This window comes from Rhinolophus sinicus, chromosome 17 (assembly GCF_057876585.1).
Source record: "Rhinolophus sinicus isolate RSI-liver-muscle chromosome 17, RSI-T2T, whole genome shotgun sequence".
Lineage (NCBI taxonomy): Eukaryota > Metazoa > Chordata > Mammalia > Chiroptera > Rhinolophidae > Rhinolophus > Rhinolophus sinicus.
In genome coordinates, this window is record NC_142517.1 from 203437481 (window position 1) to 203456959 (window position 19479).

The 19479-nt window shown below is 44.0% G+C and overlaps 2 protein-coding genes across 5 annotated transcripts in view; one reads left to right on the top strand and one right to left on the bottom strand.

Annotated features, from left to right (window-relative positions):
• RHBDD1 (rhomboid domain containing 1) overlaps positions 1–8392 on the top strand; it is a 112476-nt gene extending 104084 nt beyond the window's left edge. For 3 of the 4 annotated variants that reach the window (XM_019736620.3, XM_019736622.3, XM_019736621.3), the window contains one exon: positions 6224–8392. In XM_019736620.3, the coding sequence (XP_019592179.3) occupies positions 6224–6318 (95 nt within the window). In that variant the 3' untranslated portion in view covers positions 6319–8392. Of the gene's footprint in view, positions 1–6221 lie in introns of all 4 variants that reach the window. The other variant, XM_088794579.1, reaches the window with a different exon arrangement.
• Positions 8393–13218: 4826 nt separating this feature from the next.
• Positions 13219–19479, bottom strand: part of COL4A4 (collagen type IV alpha 4 chain) — a 117481-nt gene continuing 111220 nt past the window's right edge. Inside the window, exons 48-49 of the mRNA XM_074314188.2 lie at positions 18653–18939; positions 13219–18207 (exon numbers count right to left, since the gene is read on the bottom strand). Of these exons, the coding sequence (XP_074170289.2) occupies positions 17944–18207; positions 18653–18939 (551 nt within the window). The 3' untranslated portion in view covers positions 13219–17943. The remainder of the gene's footprint in view (positions 18208–18652; positions 18940–19479) is intronic.

Here is a 19479-nt window from a genome sequence, read left to right on the forward strand (position 1 = left end):
GGGGCTGGGAGGCAGCACGTGGAGGCTTATGAGCCCTGGCAATAGTCTGTATTTTGAGCTGGCTGTTGGTCCCACATGTTCAGTTCATGAACGCTTGTCATGCAGGGTCTCTGGTCCCACATAAGAACGCAGGACATGGTGAGGCCAAAAAGGAACACCCACGGAGCCGTAGATACGGGAGTCTTACCACTATATTCTTGCTGGCGGCTGGGTTGGAGACACAGGAAGCAGGAGCCACATGATCCGCAATCTGCCTTCCGCTTCTCTGCCAACCAACCCCACTTGCTAACTGCAATCTGCCATGCTAACTGCAGTCCACGCTTGCTAGCTCAGCCACCATCTTCTTGCTAGCCCCCATTTTCTGCTAGCAGAGCCACGGCAGTTATATTAGTGGCCAATGGCTCACTGGTTACAGCTTATGGCCATCCAATCACAGTTGACCATTTACTACGCTAGTGAGCACCTTTCCACGTGAGGGGGAGAGCCTGGAAACTGCACTCCTGGCTCTGTCCCCACAACGTTAATCAAGTTGCATGTACTTTCTAAAAAGGAGGGAAGAGTAAGGAGGGTGAGCCTGTAGCAGTTGCCCAGCTAACGTTCACTGTCTCTCCCTTCACTTCCTCTTTTTTTTCTGGAGATCAGACCGTACACTGTCTGTATTGCAGGAAACACTAGATCTGACACAGTGGCTTCAATACTTTAGGTTATTCGAATTGCTAATTGGATTATATCGTGTTGATTTTAGGTCATTTGTTCCCCAAATCAACCAACCAGAACAGGGAGAAAAGTACAACAGGTAAAGTAGCAGCTGGTGTGAACTCTATTTCAAAGCTTCTTATTTTGAGATTCCAGATTTTGTTTCAGACATTTAAAAAACCCCACTGTTGCTGACTTGATTGATTGAGGAGTAAAAAGTGACTTTTTCTCTCTAAAATTACATCTAAATGTTACCTTTCTTGTAAACCATAATTAAACTTCCATTTGTATGAAAGTTATGAGATTTTAGGTGAGTTTCAAACTATTTTTAGATGATAGAGAGATAAATAGATAGATGTTGATACGTATATCGATAGATAATTATAACGAATTGCTAAAAAGGAAAGTGGTTGTATTGTCCTTAAGTACCTTTTCTCTTTTCAAAGAATGTCTTGCTAAATTATTGTACTTGAATTTCTTCCAGTCCTTTTCCATCTTCATCAGTAAATGACTTAACAGCCATCTTTTCAGAAGATGGGAGCTTTTTGGAAGCTTTGTAATTTATGGAATTCTAATAAAGTAACATTTCAAAAGAGAGAATGCAGGTCCCATGCTGCTGCCCTCATTTGACAATAGAAATCTCAGAGAACACTGATGATTTATTTAGAGGTCTCCTGTTTTTTAAAAAAAGTATATGAAAAAATGTGATTGCCTTTTTAGCTCCCTAATTTAAAGGAAAGATGTGTCATCCTGTGACTTCACTTTAGTATAATTTCACCAGATGGTAGAGAGTGTTCATCAGATCACGAGCAGGATCTATGAATACTAGCAAATTAAACATCTCTATTTACAAGGGTGGTGAACAGTAGGGCAGATGGCCATCAACACTTGGTGTTCTTTTTAGCAATTCTTATCTGGATGAAATTGCTTCTCCTCCCTTAGATGTAAAATGCAGAGGTTACTGCATTATACATAAGGGTAGAGAACTGAACATTTTTCCATCAAGAACCACAGATCAATAAATCTTATGATCTCACTATTGGTGCTATAATTGAGCTAAATCATCTTGAACTGTTCCTGAGGTTCTCTGAGGCATGCTCGCTGTTTCTTTGAGTAAAATTGAGGGCTGACTTCCATTTACAGGAACACAGAGGCAAGGCTCATAAATACTAATATTCTGTATTCAGAGCAGGGCTATTTCACCCAGACCAGTAAATGTTCAATGCATGGTTTTACTCAGCACAGAAAAAAAGGTCTTGGCTGGACTCTCCAGTTTTCCCAATGACGGAAAGGCTCTTCCATGTTTCAAAAGTGTGCTGCTAACTAGAGGGTGTTGATTACTTTTTTTGTGTCTACTTCTTAGAAGGAAAATACTATATCATAATAGCAACTCCACATTTTGTACAAAACACTGGTAAATGGTCTTCAAACAGAGTTGAACTCTATCTTTTAATAAGTCACTGTTTTTGTCATTTACTTTGTATCTGTCAGAGTTAGTTAAAGATACTAACAAGTCGACATTTAACATATGATTTGTGGTGACATTAGAGATTCAAAACCATAACATCCAATGCTCATCAGGCATTTACTACACACCTGGTACTCAGCATTTTATAGCCGTGAACTCTCCTTAGCCTCTCGACAATTCAAGGAAGGACCTGCTCTTACTATTTCCATTTTACAGATAAGGAAACTAAGGCCAAGTTAAGGTAACCTACTTGATCAAGTACGTGTAGCTGGAAAGTAGAGAAGTTGGGATTTAATCCAAGGCCGTGAAACTCCAGAGTCCTAGGAAGGTCCCTGGCTGGCAGTGACATTGTTCAGCAGTGTCCCCTCACAGGTGAACCAACTCAAGCCTGCTGAAATGACTTGCCTGGGTGACCCCTCTGGTTCCAGGCAGGGCTGGCGGCATTTCCCAATTCCCTCCCAACATGTATCCATTACACCCCAGGGCCCCTCATCTCCTCTCACCACCCAGCTGAGCCCAGTCTAGATCTTTTCCATGTGCTTAACAAATATAAGTACAAATCAAAAATACATTTCTAAGACCCTTAGAGAAATACCTGCAGAGGATCCTGGAGGTTATGAAGAGAAGTAATGGATTGTGTCACACAATAGAAAATACAGAAACAAGTTTTAAAAAAAAAAAAATGAAAAGGTAGGGAATTGGAAGACAGAGCCTAGCTGAAACTTAGCTGGAGCAGCCAGGAGGCCTGGCTCCTAGTGTGGCACTGACCCAAAGCATAGATGTGACAAATGGTGTGCATGAATGGCTGACATCAAATATGTAATTGTCTTCAAAATATCAAAGATTAATTTACACTTAAAAACTTTCCCAGAAAGATTAAGAACAGTGTAGTGTTCAGAGCCTGAAATGAAGCAATGCAGTCATTCTTCAGATAGGAGGGGGACTTTGTATTACCAGAAACACTGAGTTGAAAGGGTTTTAAATACCCATACAGTCAGGCCTGGTCACAGACTGAGCACTGCTTTCGTTCCTGTTGTTGTGCTGTTACACCCAAAGCCCCCTGGTGGCCCTCGGAGCCCAGCCACTCCAGTAGCCAGTGAACCCAATGTGGAAACTTTGTAGTCACGTCTGTGATGGTAGCGGAGTTCCCTGAGTTGAAGGTTTAGGCTGGATCTTTTTCACATACTAGTGAGCTCCCCACATGTGCATGAAGAAAAGTGACAGACACTCAGGGTTTTAGCAGGGGGGATGGGGGATGGTGAAAGGGTGTGACGTTTGACATACTCAGTGCATTGGAAGTGATGGATGGCCCTGTGGCCTTGTGGAATGAGAACCAGAATTGCAGTCAGCAGCCCAAGCTTCAAGTGTTTCTTCCCCCCAGGGTAGCTCTGTGACCTTACGTGCGTCCCTGACACTCTCTGAGCCTCGGTTTCCTCATCTGCAAAATGGGGGTCATAAAATTGGAAATGAAAGCTAATTGGAATAGAGCACCTTAGCAGCGCTCTATAAGCGACAGAGTGATTATTGTTCCTCTCTCGCTGTGAGTTTTCTACTCCGACGTGTGGTGTTTCTTCTGCTGGCTCAGCCCTGGTTCTCCTCGAATGCCCTGCGGGGGGTGGGGGGAACTGCATTTGTGCTGGTGGCTCGTTTTCTGAGCCGCTGCCCAGGAACCTTCACAGTGGGCCTCTTCTAATTCCTGCCTGCATTTCCCTTGGGGAAAACAGTCATTTTCAGACTTTTTCTTTTGGACACTGTGATTCCCCTTGGGTGTCTGAGCACTCTTTCGGCCTCCATGGGTTTGTGCCCTGAAGCCCAGAGTCAACATGTCCCATTGAACTTGCTTCTGCCCCTGCACGTAGCTGGTCCTAATAGTTCCCTGCCCAGTTGGAATGGGGGTCACAGCCTGGCCTGCGCTCAGACGTTCAGTGAGCAGTAGTCTTGTTAAAAACAACTGTTAAAGGAAAAGCAAGACTTGGATTTTACAACACAGAACAATTTCAAGCAATAAACTAATGGTAATAGGATTCATGAGTTTCTCTATAATTGCAAACCATTTACCTCTTTGAACAAAGAGAATTTTCTTTACAAATATGTATGGCAAAAGCCATATCCCGTAAAACTTTTAATCTTACAGTATTCATAAAATGTTTATGGTGAAAGTCTCGTAAGCCTGTAATATATTTTTGATCATCTTTAATGAAAGTTGGTAAATTGACATACACTTCACCATATCAGAAAAACCGTGAGGTAGCCTTTCCCCAGCAGGAGTGAGTTCAGGCCTGCCCAGTTCAATTCTGGGTGTACTGGTCAGGAGGGGACACAGGGCGTCCGGAGGCGTAATTCTCCCATGGTCTCAGAAGGAGAGAAGAACCAGATCTGTGTAAGCAGTGAGCTCTCCATCACAGAGGGGAGGCAATACAAAGGGTTACCTTGGACTGCCTTTGAACAATCTCTCATTGTCTGACAACTGAAATTCCAGTTCCACATTGAGCAGACTGACTCAGTTTCACACTGCTTCTCCCATCTTTGCATCAGATCCTTAATAATTGTCATGTCGCTGTGTTACCTGTAAACCTCTTTGACAAGGTGCCACACTTGGAGAGTGAGCAGGAGGGACCCACTGCTCCCTTGTTTTCCCTCCTGGCTTGAACCCCCCTGCCCACCCACCCTTCCCAAGTAGGCTAATGCGTCCAGAATATTTGCCCCACCCCCTGCCAGTCGTGTCAGAATCTCAGTGGGTGAGGTTGACTGTAGCTGTCTGGCTAGAACATATACCCTTGGAAATCATAAGTCATAGGAGTCAGCCCGTGTGTTTATTGAACAGCTGCTGTGTGTCCAGGACTGTACCCGGCACTGGGCGCAGCATGAAACGTCAGAGATGCTCCTGCCACTTTAAAGCTTATAATCCTAGTAGGAGAGAGAAGAGGTGGGACCAGGTGGCTGCCCTCCCTGGCAGGATGTGGTGACTGTTGCATGAGGGCTCCCAACAGGAAGGTGCTGCAAGCTGAAGAGCTTGAATCAGGAGAGAGCTCTCCCATCCGGAGTGGCCAGAAGGCCGTGTGATCTGGATGGGGCGTGGGAAAATGAGTAAGACTTTTGGTTGATGGAGGTGGTGGGAGAGGGCTTTTGAGAATGAGTTAACAGGGCCAGCGTAGGCACAGAAGTGGAAAGGTACGACCTTTTAGGTCCACGTGCTTACAAGTAAGCCTGCTGCTTCCACGTCTATCAGGGAAGCCCTGTCAGCTGCCTCACGCAGGGTATGGAAGCTCTCTCATTGCCTTAGTTTGTTGGTGCCTTGAGGTCAGCGGCTGTCTGTTTTCATTTCTTCATTACTCCCCACAATGCCTGCAAGTGTTGCTGTTGGTTTTTGGGTATTTTGTTTGTTTGTTTTTATGTAATGACTGAAGTGCTTAGATCATTGTAAATTATATTTTTGGTATGTTTGCAGCCCCAAGAAATCCTTTTCAGTGCTGATTTCCATTGTCCTTCATATGGTCTTCAAATCCTATGCCTGCAATTTTGTCGGCCCGCCCAGATAGTGGCCATTATGGTAATGCACCCCCTGCCCCATGGTCCCCGGTGCCCTGTGGGTGCTTGTGCAGTTCAGGCCGGCGTGATTCCCACTGGCTGGGAGGAGACGCAGGTTAGAGGGAGAAAAGGGAGGGCCCAAAGGAGAGACCAATCAGTGCACTTGGTGGGGAAGTTAGAGATGGTGACAACTTATCCCTGAGCATTAAAAACAATAAACTAAGCCCTTGAGCTATTAGGGAAGTTCAATGCTGGAGCGCGGTGGAAGGAAAAGTAAATTGGGAGGATTGGCAAGAGGCTTCGGAATGAGTCAAATTGGGTTCATAGCCTGGACCACACTAAAAATATTTCCTTGATGTTGAAACAGTATTGAAAGCTAAAGTTGAAATATGTTTGTCATATTTCTGTTTTGTGCTGAAATAAAGATGACACCCAAGCCTTTGTTTCTTTTTTTCCCTCTTGAAATCCTAGGACACAGCTTTGTAAAGGTCAGAACAGTGTTTGATTTTCCCTCGTGCTTTCTCTTTACAGGAAATAGCAGAAATAGCCCCCCACCCTACGGGTTTCATCTCTCACCAGAAGAAGAAATGAGGCGAAGACGGCTTCACAGGTTTGACAGCCAATGAGGAGGCACGGCTTCTGGATGGACCGTGGTCCAGTTGGGTATCATTGCCCATGGGGTCCCTCCTCCAAGCCCCTAGTCCATGTTAACTGAAAGCAGAGTGCCCTGTTGTCTTCCCACACTGCTCGCAGCTGCCTGACCGGCCATCCGGTGGCCCCTGGGAGTCTCGATTCACCAGCAGACTGACCTTGTTGAATGTAGCTCACAGCTTTCGGGCAGTGGCCCTTCTGCCTCATTTTCTGTCACAGACAGAAGGTCATTCCCTCCACGTGGGGACCAGTTTCCACACTCCTTCCTCTCACTGCTGACTCAGTGGTGCCTCCGCCTTGTTCTGGTTTTGAAGACAGGCCCTCGTCCTGCGCGGCGTGCTCCGTGTTCCATGTGGCGGGATGTGAGGAGCCATCCCTGGTCCTCCTGGCACAGTGCCGGGCTACTTTCCAGGAAGAGGGTGTGTGCTGTCCGCGTCTCCTGCACTCAGGCACCTTACTCTCCGCGTCCCGTGCCTGGGGATGTTACAGTGTGCTGGCGTGCTCTGCCATCGCTCTGCCTTTGTAGAGCATCTGACTGGAGAACCTTTAGTAAGACCTCAGATGGGGAGGCCACCTGCACACTCCCTGGGGTGGCAGGAGGCACCCACAACTTGGGCAACCCCTCCAGTGTGAGGCCATCTGTGTACCTGGGGGTGTGACTTGCATTTCACTAATCAGCAAAGCAGCACCAGCGGCCACACGCAGAGAGGAGCAAAGGTGTTTGGTGGGTTGCGTCACTGAGAACTCTCCCATGAGGAAGTGTTGTTTTCTCAAAAAGTGCCTTTTAATTGTCTACTGTAATAGCCACTTGTCCTACTCAAGTGTCCAAGACACCCCCCTGACCCCTGTGATGCCATAACACAGAGGCTGTCTGTCCAGATCAGTTAAGATGTTTCCCGCTGCTTGTGTTTCATGAATAAAAGGACAAAGTCAAATGTCACTGATGTCTTATTGTCACTGAGATACTTACTTTTAAAGTGTTGGAAGCAGCAAAGGCTCTTTCTATGTTGATTTATCTAGCATTTGCAGAGTTTTCTAATTATGAAAATAATAGATATACACCTTGTATATGCATAAAGTAACCATGTTAGGGGGGAAATAACCCACTTGTTAACAGAGGTTATTTTTGAAAGTGGAGTACCTAGGATTTTTCTTTCTATTTCTTTTACAATTTTATATTGTCTCTTAAAATTGTGTCTATATATATGGTGTATATTACTTTTGCAACAGGAAAACTGATTTATAAAATAATAAATCAAAAATTATACAATCAGGAAAATGGACTTAATAAGTACTATCCATCTATTGAGAAAATTCACACCATAAATGGAAATACAAATAAAGGCATGTGCAATTTTAAAATCGCCGGTATGCTCACCCTTTAGAGGGACCCAGGGTTAATATTTTAGGAGTATTGCTTTCTCAGTTTTTCTTTGTATACATCTGACAGATTTGGAGCACACCGACTGTGCAGCTTTGTATCCCGTTCCTAATCTGAACTGACCTGGGACAGGCTTTGACACTTGCACGTAAATGAGCGAAGGAAACCACGTGAGACCTGGAAGCACTTTGACCTTCCGGCTGCCTCAGTGATACCTGGGCTCTGGGTTAATTTACAATTGACGTAAAGCTACAACATGTTTATAATATGAGTTGTATCTGTGAGTCTGGTAACTGAAAACATGTTATGTTCAAGCTCAATGTCATTCTTCTCTCTCAAACTCTATGAATTTGCCTGTCATTTTGCCTGTTAGGAGTAACCTCAGTCCTACACGACATCTTCTCAGCGCATTGGAAAAGTAACCTGTTATGACACTTGTGTCTTGTCCTTATTATTATTTGTGCACAAAGACGTGGCTCCTACCCTGGAGCGTGGGTTGTGTGAAGGGCTCTGGGACCAGGCCTGTATCTTGTTTGTCTTTCTGCACTCTTACCCTTGTCCCCTTCTACCACCCAAAGGCTGGCCCGGCTCCTGGTGCGGGCTTATTGAACGTTAGTTTCCCATTGAAGTGTTTTTTCAGTTCATTAAAAGTCCAATCACTCACTGTCTATGGAAGTCTTTTTTATTGCTGTGTAATCCAATAATAGTAGCGCCTAGCTCTGTTTGGTCAGATGTGAAGACACTGGAATTGGATTTAGAGTGGAATACCTGTAACATGACACCTTTATTTCTGAAGTGCAACATCACTAAACTTGAGAGATATGGGAGGTCATTTTAGTCATAAATATAAAACATTATCTTAGCAGAACAGTAAAGATGTGGAAATTATTGTAATTACTTTGTTAATAGCCTTGCCTATAACCACAGCTTGTTATTTTCAACGTCTAAATTTTTTTCCTACAACAAGGAATCCCCAAGGTTATGCCAACAAACTGGAATTGAGTTGAAAAGGCAAACAAAAGTGTATTAGAGTAATTATCTCTAATAGGGAATAAACATTTAGAGCTGTTTTTAAAATTGTACTTCTTTGCTTAGTAGTAATTTCTTGATTGACTGTTAGATATCCGTTTCCCACAGTTTCGTTGTGGTCAGTTGACTTACGAAACCTCTTAATTCAGAATCTTGGTTCTCAGGAAGAGGGAGTGGTTAAAATTGCTTCCTCTTAATGAGCTTGAACGTACTGCTGTGATTGCAAAGTTGTACATGACTGTCCAAGCCTTGTCCATCCTTTTAAGTTGTCTGCAGCGGAGGCTCAGACCAAGCTGTAAGTGTCTGGTTTTAGTAGGATCGGGGCCAGGCTATGTATTTGGCACGTGTTCTGCTGCCCGGGGAGTCAGTTGGTTAAAGGGATGAGATCTGGCACCAACTCGGACTGTAAGACAGAGGGTGTGTCTGACCAGGCGTAGTTTCTCTTGAGAGATTCAGTATTCGGTAAAGAATTGTATTCAATTAGTCATTTTTTAAAAAACCTATCATCTCTTCCTTTCCCTTCCCTGGATTATTACAGTCATTTCCTAATTTTTTTTTTTATTTTTTTTTTTGCCCCTAGTCTTTCATTTTAGAATCAGACTGCTAAGAAGGTAAGAAGGACCTTAAAATCTCTCAGTTCATTGCTCTGCTTGATACTTAAAATACCCCTTCACTCAGTTCTAAATAGCTCTGCCAGTTTCTCTTCCAAAAGCAACTCTTGTGATGCCACTTCTCATCTCGGTACCTTTTATTGTCTCTCTGTACCAAAGGATCAAGGTCAAACGCACTAGCCTCGACTGCAAGGCAGCAACCAGCCTTCCGCCTCATCTGCACTTATTTCTGTGTCGGCGCTTCGGCCAACTGGTCTCTGCCCAAGCTGTGAGTGTTCCTGATCCTGTGACTTAATTTGCAGTGTGCTCTTACATGGAACAGCCTTCTCCTCTCTCCACCCACCCAGCTCCTCCCTGCCCCGCCCCAGACACCCCAGCCCCAGACACCTTGCCCCCCTCAGATCTGCTCTCGCTGAGTCTTCATCACAGTGTCCGCAGGCCACTTGGAACTGCTGGTTATCCTCAATGAGAGGAAGGCTCTGGAGTGTAAGCGCCACGAGGGCAGGGACCATGACTGTGTGTGTATCTCCTCGTAGTGCTTTGAACAATGCTTTGTCTGGCATGTCAGAACCAATGAATGATTGTGGATGGAAACAGAGAGAAACTTGTTTCTACCATCACCAGTGACCCATGTAAAGAGATGTTCCTGTTGCTTATTGATGTTGTACTTTTTGTTTTTTTGGGGTTTTTTTGTTTGTTTGTTGTTTTTTTCCTCGAATCCCATCAAGGAAAGAATGACTTAAAGGAAAGCATTTGCCCATAAAAGCAGAATCCGGGGCCTTTTCCAAGTCTTCACCAGATGACAGGCCTACTTATCAGATGGTGGGAAGATACCACCAACCTTGTGTGTCAGTCTGAAGACACCCCCCTCACTGAACACTGCGACCTGTGCACAAAACTCAAGATTCCAGCACATTCGAGAAGTGTCACCAGGGAGCCCTAACCCTGTAAATACCACCACATCTGGCCATTGTTCTTCTACACGTATGTGTTCGATGTGTCGGTGCTAACATTTTTCTTCTGTGGTATTTAGGAGCAGGGAGAGAGTGATCGTGACATCTCGTTCACATGGCAGAGATGACCTGGCCAATTTGGAAGTACGATTTATACTTTATCGAGGAAAGCTGAAACATTGCTAATAGAAACCATTAATTTGGTGCTAATACATATGGCTGCTTGGGAAGGGGATGGCGTGATAAAATCAACAGTATTGTGTGGCTTAAAGAGGCTCTACTCTGGGGCAAAACCAGAGCAACACGCCACAAGGCTCTGTTGGCAAAACCTGACCTGGGTCCTTTCTCTGAGTATTGAAAAAAGCTGCTCTCCCACTGGCCAGGGGTTCTGCCAGGAAGCTGTGGAGTTGTTCTTTCTCTCATTGTATCTTCCCCCTTAAGTACCTTGTGTAGTGCCTGGAGGGAAGTGCTGAAAACCAAAGAAGCCAAAAAAAGGATGTGACTTCATACATTCTCTGTATTTATTGGAGGTCCTTAAAAGTTACTGCCTAACTTTCGTCTTGAGACGCTGTCTCTTTATAAGATCCTCTTCCCCGGCAATTTAAATTAGCTTGCGTATCCTTAGTAGCAGATAGTTAATAACACAGTTGAACAAGGTCTCAGAATCTCATTGAAGAAGAGCATGGAGGCCAAACTGCCTGCCACTCAGCAAGGGGGCCCCAGGCCAGCGCGCCCCGGCCCCCAGCAGCTGCTGGAAATTCAGACCCCTGCCCCTCCCAACAGAAGGAAGTATAAAGGTCCCAAAGTGTGCCTGAATGGATAAAGAAGATGGGGTGTATATATACTCCTATATACAACGGAATCTTACTGAGATTCCATGAGACAGAAGGAAATCCTGCTATTTTCAACAACGTGGATGAAAGTGGAGGACATTATGCTGAGTAAAATAAGCCAGACAAATACTGTGTGATCTCTCACATATGTATGGAATCTAAAAAAAGGGGGTGATGTGGGGGGTTGAACGCATACAAACAGTAAAGTGGTAGTTGCCAGAGAACGGGGGAAATGGAGAGATACTGGTCAAAGGGTACAAGCTTTCAGTTATAAGGTGAATACATTCTGGGGATCTAATGTACAGCACAGAGACTATAGTGAATCATGCTGTGTTGTATAGTTGAAATTTCTTAAGTGTTCTCAGCACAGGGGAAACATAAATGAGAACATGGATGTAAAAGGAAAGAAAGGAAACTAGTGTCACGTAGTTTATAGGCACAAAGTCTTCTCAGATTTCAGGGTACCCACATGCATTTTAAGATACCAGTTATCCGCTAGGATTGTAACAACTGTCCTGGCAGAAGGAAAGGGAACCATTATTCTGTTTCAGTTTAGTTATGGAGGCTCGGAGAGGAAAGTGAGGGGTCCAAGATCAGCAGCACTTCCTGTCACTGTTGCGTTGAGCAGAAAAGAGAACCTGACTTCAGCAGGAAGAGTACGTTTGAGGAAGACAACTTACCTGCAGCCACACATTGTTTCAAACAAGACACCAACCCCAGGGGCTTATGACTGGCATCTGTGCATGTCAGAAAGAACCAGATCCAGCGGGAGTTGCTGGAGTTGTTCCTCGTGCATCATAGGAGCAGACTAAATGGTGACGCCAACCTCACGTGTGGTCACCAGTTGAACACACCATTTACTGTGTGTGTTGTAAAGCAGACTGATTTCTTTGTGACCAGAAGAACTATTTACTCCTGATTTTAAAGCTTTCCCTAGTTTTTCCAAACAGATAGATTCAATTGATCATGGGTGATACTTCTCTCTTTAGCTGATCAAATTATATCAGTGAGGATGCAAGCCACCCCCTAGAATAATGTATCATAAGAGTTCCTTGCTGGCAAGTGGGAGAATAAAAATGGTCAAGTTGAACGGCACTGCTGTGGTTCAGCTGCCAGGTGAGGACCTCCAGATACTCCTGTCTGCAACTCAGAGCATTCTCCTGAATGGCTGACTTTGGATATCCAGGGGCTCCAGAGTTCTGGCTGGTCTTCAGTTAGCCCTGCAATACAGGCCTTCTGGGCTCCCCCCAAATCACTCTGGTATTTATTATATTATGTTATGTTATGTTATATTATATTATATTATATTATATTATGATGTTATATTATACCTAGTCTTATTTTACTATAAGTAAAATATATATAGTAAAATAAGACCGGGTCTTACATTAATGTTTGCTCCAAAAGATGCATTAGAGCTGATTGTCCTGCTCGGTCTTATATTCGGGGAAACACAGTAGGTGAGAGGCTGGACCGACCAAACACCGTTGAAGTTCCCTCCTACTTAAAAAGAGTGCCTCCCTGTGACAGTTACTGAATGTCTCCACTGCACCTATCCTGGCAGTCTGCGGTGTGTGGGCCACGAGAATACAGTCACTGCTGAACCCCTAACTTCCAGTTACCATGGTTATCAGTAAATAACACTACCTTGCACTTTATATCACTTCGCAGTTGTAGCTCTTACTCTGTATCCTCAGAAAAACTCTGTGGAGCAGGTTGTCTCATTCTCCCCAGGGTCAGTGCCCCGCCCACTGCCCACGGGAAAACTTAACGGGTTGATGCAGACAGACCCCTGGCCCTGAGGCCTGGTATCGTGTCCATCCCTCACTCCACTATCATTGTGTGCATGACAGTGCTTCCCGCAGCCTAAGAATCGCATCCTTTCCCGAGCAGACAGGGTTATTTTCTACAGTCTGCCCAGCTCCTCCCATCTGCAGTGCACGCTTCTGCTGTATGAGCTTTTCTGTCGTCCCCACTAAGCCAGCTGCAAGGTAGGTCGCATGACGAGGTGAGTAAAAAAGTACATTCACTTTGGCTTGAAAGAAAATAAATGCGCCAGATCAGACAGTTGTTTGGGGAGGTCATCACAGATTTATAGATATATAGATATATAGATATATAATAAATGATATTATAAATTTAATACAACAGACATAAGTGTCGACAGCAGACCAGGCATCTTGCAAATGACACGTCAAAAGTCCTTAAGTATACAACCACAGGTTAGAGCAAGGGATGCAATGTATTAGACCTGCTTCACATTTTTTTCCTATGAATCATTAAATATTTAAGCACCATAAAATTCAAGCATTTCACATGGATGTGGCAGCCAGCCTTGGTGGTTTAAAATGCATTGTGCAGTCTCTGGCAGATAATAACAGTTACAATGGAAGAGTACTGATTTTTAATGTCAATTGTTTTGTTGCTGCAGAACTTCCTGATAATGTCCCTGCAGGAAATTGTGATGTGTGTGTGTGTGTATTTATGTGTGTGTGTATGTGTGTGTGTGTGTATGTGTGTGTGTGTGTTATAATAACTTTGAGAATTGAAATAAAATAGCATTCCCAGACATTAAGAATTGGCCAGGTATAAATAATTCTAATTAGTAATTTATATGCTTGCGAGAACCATAATATAATTCTATGTTAAAAAAAATATTTTTTTTCATATTAAATGGTTTGTTTTAAATGGAGGACGTGACCAAATAAGTATATGATGATTGCGATGTGCTAGGCATATAATCGAACTTAATTTTCAACGTCCCATTTTATAAATGAAGAAAATATGGCTTAGGGAATTGGTGTAACTAACCCAGGGGAACAACTAGCAAGTGACAGAGCTAGATTCAAACCTGGATTCGACCAACTCTAAAGTCCACACTTTTTGGCTATTCTTACAGCCATATCAAATAAAAGTAGCAATTATTAAATTAGTTTGGTGAGCTGATAGAAACACACACCTAATGTAATTTCCTAGAACACATGGAATGATTTGCTTTGTTATAAGCTAGAAGAGGCTCAAAATGAAATCTGTGATAAAATTAATTTCAGTGCACCATTCCTTTGACTATTTTCCTAAGCACCGATAACAGGTATGCAAATTTTGTAGTGGCACCAGAAGCTCTTACATCATGAGGGAACAGAGGTTAAAGCCTGAGTTAAGTCATGTCACATTTCAGTGAAGAGTCTCCTCTCAGCTAAATCTCTCAAATTTTATCATTTCTGAAATCTCAGTTTATGCCAAAGCAAGCTATTTTTCAGGGGATGGGGGCTGATGGTTTTCAGTTGACCCTGTGATACAGGCCTTCTGGGCTCCCCCCAAACCACTCTGTCCTCATGGGTTCCCCACCTCCGTCTCCGGAAGGACAGCTTCGGATAATCTCCAGGCCAGCCTATCAGTTGGCTTTCTGGCAATCATTGTGAGAAGAGATCATGGGTGTCACAGTCAAATATTTTGAAATAAGAAACGATTTATACTCATTACTATTTTGTCAATGAGAACCCTGTATGCAGAGCTGAACATCTAATGCCTAGTGATGTTTATTGAGTTGTCATTGCAAAAAGAATTCAGTGTCAAGGGGCTCAGCTCTGTGTAGGCACTGGGCATACAAAGGTGAGTAAACCATGGCCTTGCCCTCGAGGGGCTGACATTTTAGCAAGAGAATGGAGGAATGTGATGAGAATTTACAGGAGCGGTAGGGGAACACAGAGCGTATATGGGGCGGTGAGGTGGGGGAGCGGGAGTGAGTCCAAGTCTCCTTGGGGAAATTCACAAACACCTCTCCCTCAACTAATTCTGTCTTTAAAGCTAAGTAGTTGGCAGATAAACGTACTTGAGGGGAGACTTCCCAGAGATAGGATTGCATCTCTGTGACGAGCAGAGAGGTGTCTACCAGGGCCAGTTTCTGCAGGCCCTTTCAGCCCATGGGAAGTCATTTGGACTTCATAGGTAGTGGACATACTGAAGGATTTTGAAGCCTAAGAATATCAAAAGCAAGTTTGCATCTTAGAGAAATGACAACTGGGATTTGAAAGGGGAGGCATCAGTTGGGGGAAGTCTACTACAAGGGTATAGGTGAAAGACAAAGGCTGTGTTAAGACAGGTGCAGTGAGGCCAGAGAGGAAGGTAGCAGTCCACAGGAGGTGGTGACCGAAGTTCAGGTCTGAGGCATATGAGAGGAGAGGGCCAGCACACATAGCGTGGACAGGTGGGTACCGGGATGGGTGGGGCTCTGCCACTGAGTCTCCCACTGAGACTAAAATCCTGAAGGAAACCTCCCAGCCTCCACTCACGACCCAGAGCAATTCCCATTGGGCCATCTAGCCACCTTCAACCAACAAAGTTGGGGAGGGATTCTTGGGAAGGAAGCTTTGATAAGGATAATCACCTGTGATTGATTAGAACAGCTTTACGGCTTTGTTCATCCTTCACAGACAAAGGCTATTTCGAAGTACATGGATATATAACCAGGGGAAGAGAATAATGGCTTAAAATAACATGATCAATTTCAAGAAGTTATTTTTTTCCATTGTTTTGCCCTTCAGATCATGTAAAATACTTTTGCAAAATCGGAGAGCAGAATTTGTACTGCGTTTAGATAGGGCTCTTGCAATACCAGTATTTTGAACAGTCTCACACACTATCCCAGGCTCACTATGGAGCAAATTGCCCACTTAATTCAGCCTGGTTTTTATTTTTAATTTATCTGGCAAGTTATTAAAATAATATTCTAATACCAAAGTTAAAACTGTTTAAAATACTTTAGTAAGCAAAATATGTTTCTTACATTTCATTTATCACCCTTACCTCTTCCCAGAAAATGTTCTCAGACCACGTTCATGAACGAACAAGATGAGTATTTGGAAGGCTTGACTTTTGGTAATAATATGATAAAGCTTTTGCTTCCAAAAGCATAATTATAAATGAGGTTGAAATTGGCTTAAATTTCACGTGTTCAAAAATATGTAAAATGCCATAGCATGTTTTTTTTTAAATCAATAAATGAGTCAAATGAAGTAGGTACATCGCGAAAATATTTCATCTTAAAATGTACATTTTTCTTATTACCAGAAAGTATTCTTAAAGTGAATTTGCCAACCAGTGGCAGCCCACAGCAAGACTCATTTGAAATGTGTTCTGCACATAAGGGCACATTCCTAATTAATGTTTGGCAAGACAAATATTTCTTATGAACAAAGTTTTAATCAAGTTTTCCTTCTCTCAATTATTTTAAGTGCATTGAAACTAAGCACCACAGTGAGTGTCACTCATGAGAAATTTTTTAGGATTTCTCTAAAATGACATTTTTTTTTTTTTTAATGAAGAAGGAAAGTTTCTTAAAAATCTTTTCCAACAAGTCTTTTGATTTTTAGGATTAAACCACTGAATTCCTAGCAAAACAGAAAACATACCCTTTGCTATTCAGAAAACTACTCATTATAAATAGGCATACCATCTAAACTTTTATAGAAGACATCAAACTGCTGCCTTGGTATAATACTGATATAAAATATAAGACTTTTAAAAAAAAAAATTGGAAACAGGATGTTTCCAGAGAAACCAATAACAGGAACATAAAATTCTAATTGTCTTTGTTTCATTTAAAGATAGTGCCATGTCTTCCTGGTGGGGTGACCATGACTTAAATGAATCTTCTTACCTAAGTTTAATTAAGTCAGCCCTTAATTTTCTCCCAAGTGCATAATGACAGCTCTGTCACTTCCCGTATGAGATGCCATTATGTGTATGGTGGGAGTGTGTCCACAGTAGGCTGCGAGGCAGCTCTGCGGGCGCTGATGGGGAGGGGAGCAAGATGCTTTGTGTGAGCCAAGTGCCTGCCTGAGCAAGCCTCATGTGGCTCGAGTCCCATTAGCACGCAAGCACGGCAGACAAGCTGGACCCCGACTGGGGAAGAGTGGTCTGTTTGGAAGTTCACTGCCATGGGGAGTCAGTTTTAGTGAATCACTGCCTTAATATTCATTAATAGCTTTTAGGCGCTTAATCCCTATTGAATATATTTTTTCCATAATTGCTACTTTTCAAAAGGGCTGCCAAAGTAGGCATTTCTATTCTCTGGAAAGTGCAGAAGAGAACATAATGTTTTATGTTCATCTGTGACGTGTTTATGCTAATATCACATCTTTGGAATACCTCGACTCTGGTCCTTTCTGGCAAGATGATTCATTCTGCTTTGAAATGAACTGTGAATGCTGGCTGTGTAGATCTTTGTTCTTTTTTTAAATCTCCTTGGGTTATGGTTTTACGATTATTTAAAGTGCATGGAAAAATAGATTACAGAGGAAATCATTTTGAAATGTTGGAAATCTCTACTTTCTGGTTTCATTTGTTGCCCTATTTATTTTTTCCTGTAAGATCCATCCAGAAGCGCACTGTAATACAGAGTAATTGACTTCAGTTGTTTGAGGTGCTATTAACCAATGAATGGAGTTTTCAGTAATGTAATTTGTAATCTGGCCTTTTCTCATCTATTTGCCTTCCTGTGAATTACCATATTTTTAAATAAAGCCAGCTCTTCCACCATCCTCACTAAAATAAGAATATCTGGGTTTCATCTAGATTGGTAGGTCCAAACAATCCATACGTGTAGCGTTTGCTCAGTCTGTCCAGAAGAGAGGAAGGGATTACAGTACTGTGGGAATAACCACATTGAAATAGAAGGAACAGCTGTGACTGGAGTCCGAAAGTAGCACCATTAAATCTTGTAGCACAGTCTGGGACACATTAGGCCCCTAGGAAGTTTCTCTTGGTGGCACATTGGCAAGTTGTGGGTTCTCTAACTACTCTTCACGCAGACCTGGCACCTGCTGATTTTCTGCCGCTGGGCCTGGTTTTCTTTTAAGGTGGCTGGTGATGGTGCCGAGGAAAACTGCAGGTGTGGTTGCACCGTTGTCAGCCAGAAGCTATACTTATTTGCAAAAAAGTGGCAAGTACCTTGCCGGCCTTGGCATTCAAGGAATGGGGCCGCTCTGAAATCTTCCAGGCAGCTGCCAGGTGACATGAGGGCCTGCCCTCCTCCTTGGTCCCCGGCTCCAGTGTGCTACCAGGACAACAAGAGAGAATTAGGTCTCAGACACACGCAGACAACCCCAGACCCAAACAGTGACATGCTGAGGTCTGGGCCTGACTTGATCATTTTTCCTGAAATTATTCCAGGAAGGACAAACTACGATCTGCTGGGGAAAGGAGAACTAAGAGACAAGTTGGCTGTACACACAGAATTAAACCACTCTCACTGATGGCTGAGCAGTTCCACCTTCTAAATTCTACCAAAGAAATTAAAAAACAAAAACAAACAACAACAACAAAAAAAACTAGCTGACATTGAGGAAAAAGAACTGCCCTGCATCTCCACAGGCTATGGTTTGGGGTGGCCTTTACGACCTCATGTCCCCCTGCTGTCCATCTGCACAGATTTCACAGAATTACTGTCCAGTCCAGGGACAAGAGAGGGGTATGACAATGGTGGGTGTGCAGGGGCTCACCATCAGGAAGGAGTACCCAGTCCAGAGGCTGCGCCACGCGTGCGGACACGGCGGGATGGACTGGTCCTGGCTGTGCACGGCCACCGCCTGGGCCGGGGCCTCACACACGGCACAGCGGCTGATGTACGGGCGGATCTCCTCCTCTGACAGGGGCATCATGGGCAGGGGTGCGGCGCTGGCCAGCCAGTAGGATCTGTCGTTTCTCCGGGCGTAGTGGCACACTTGGTGGATATTACAGTAGGCAAAGGGCAGCGTGCTAAACACGGGGAGGCAAGAACCCGCCAGACCTTGGGACAGAAGAAGAGACAATGTGGCATGTAAACAGCCTGTCCTGGTGTGCCCGGCAACCTTCCTGCAGGGGCCATCTGCAGGCACCCCCTCTGATATATGGAGCCCTTGCCAAAGTCTACTTCTGTGGTGGTGAAAGAAGGGTATGTGCCTGACCATTTCTGCCACCTCCCTCGTCCCGTGAGCCAGACTCATTCCTTCATCCACTCAACACTCATGAGCCAAGCAATCAGACAGGTGCAGGAGGCAGAGTGGTGAGCACACCTCCCTGCCTTCCCCGAGCTCATGGCCTGGCCTGGTGGGGAAGCTGGAGGAGCAAACAGGTGTTGAGAATACAGCATGACAAGCCCTGTGAATGAGATGTGTGGGGCTCTGGGACTTACGGGAAGGCTAACTAGAGGCGGAGATTGGAAGCTAGGACCTGGAATAGGAAAAACATGTAGCCAGGTTTGGAGGTAGTGGAGACTATTCAAAGAAGAGACAGCAGTAAAGAGGACTGTACTATAATAAGGGAGCGTGGAGCTCAAAGAACGCAGAGA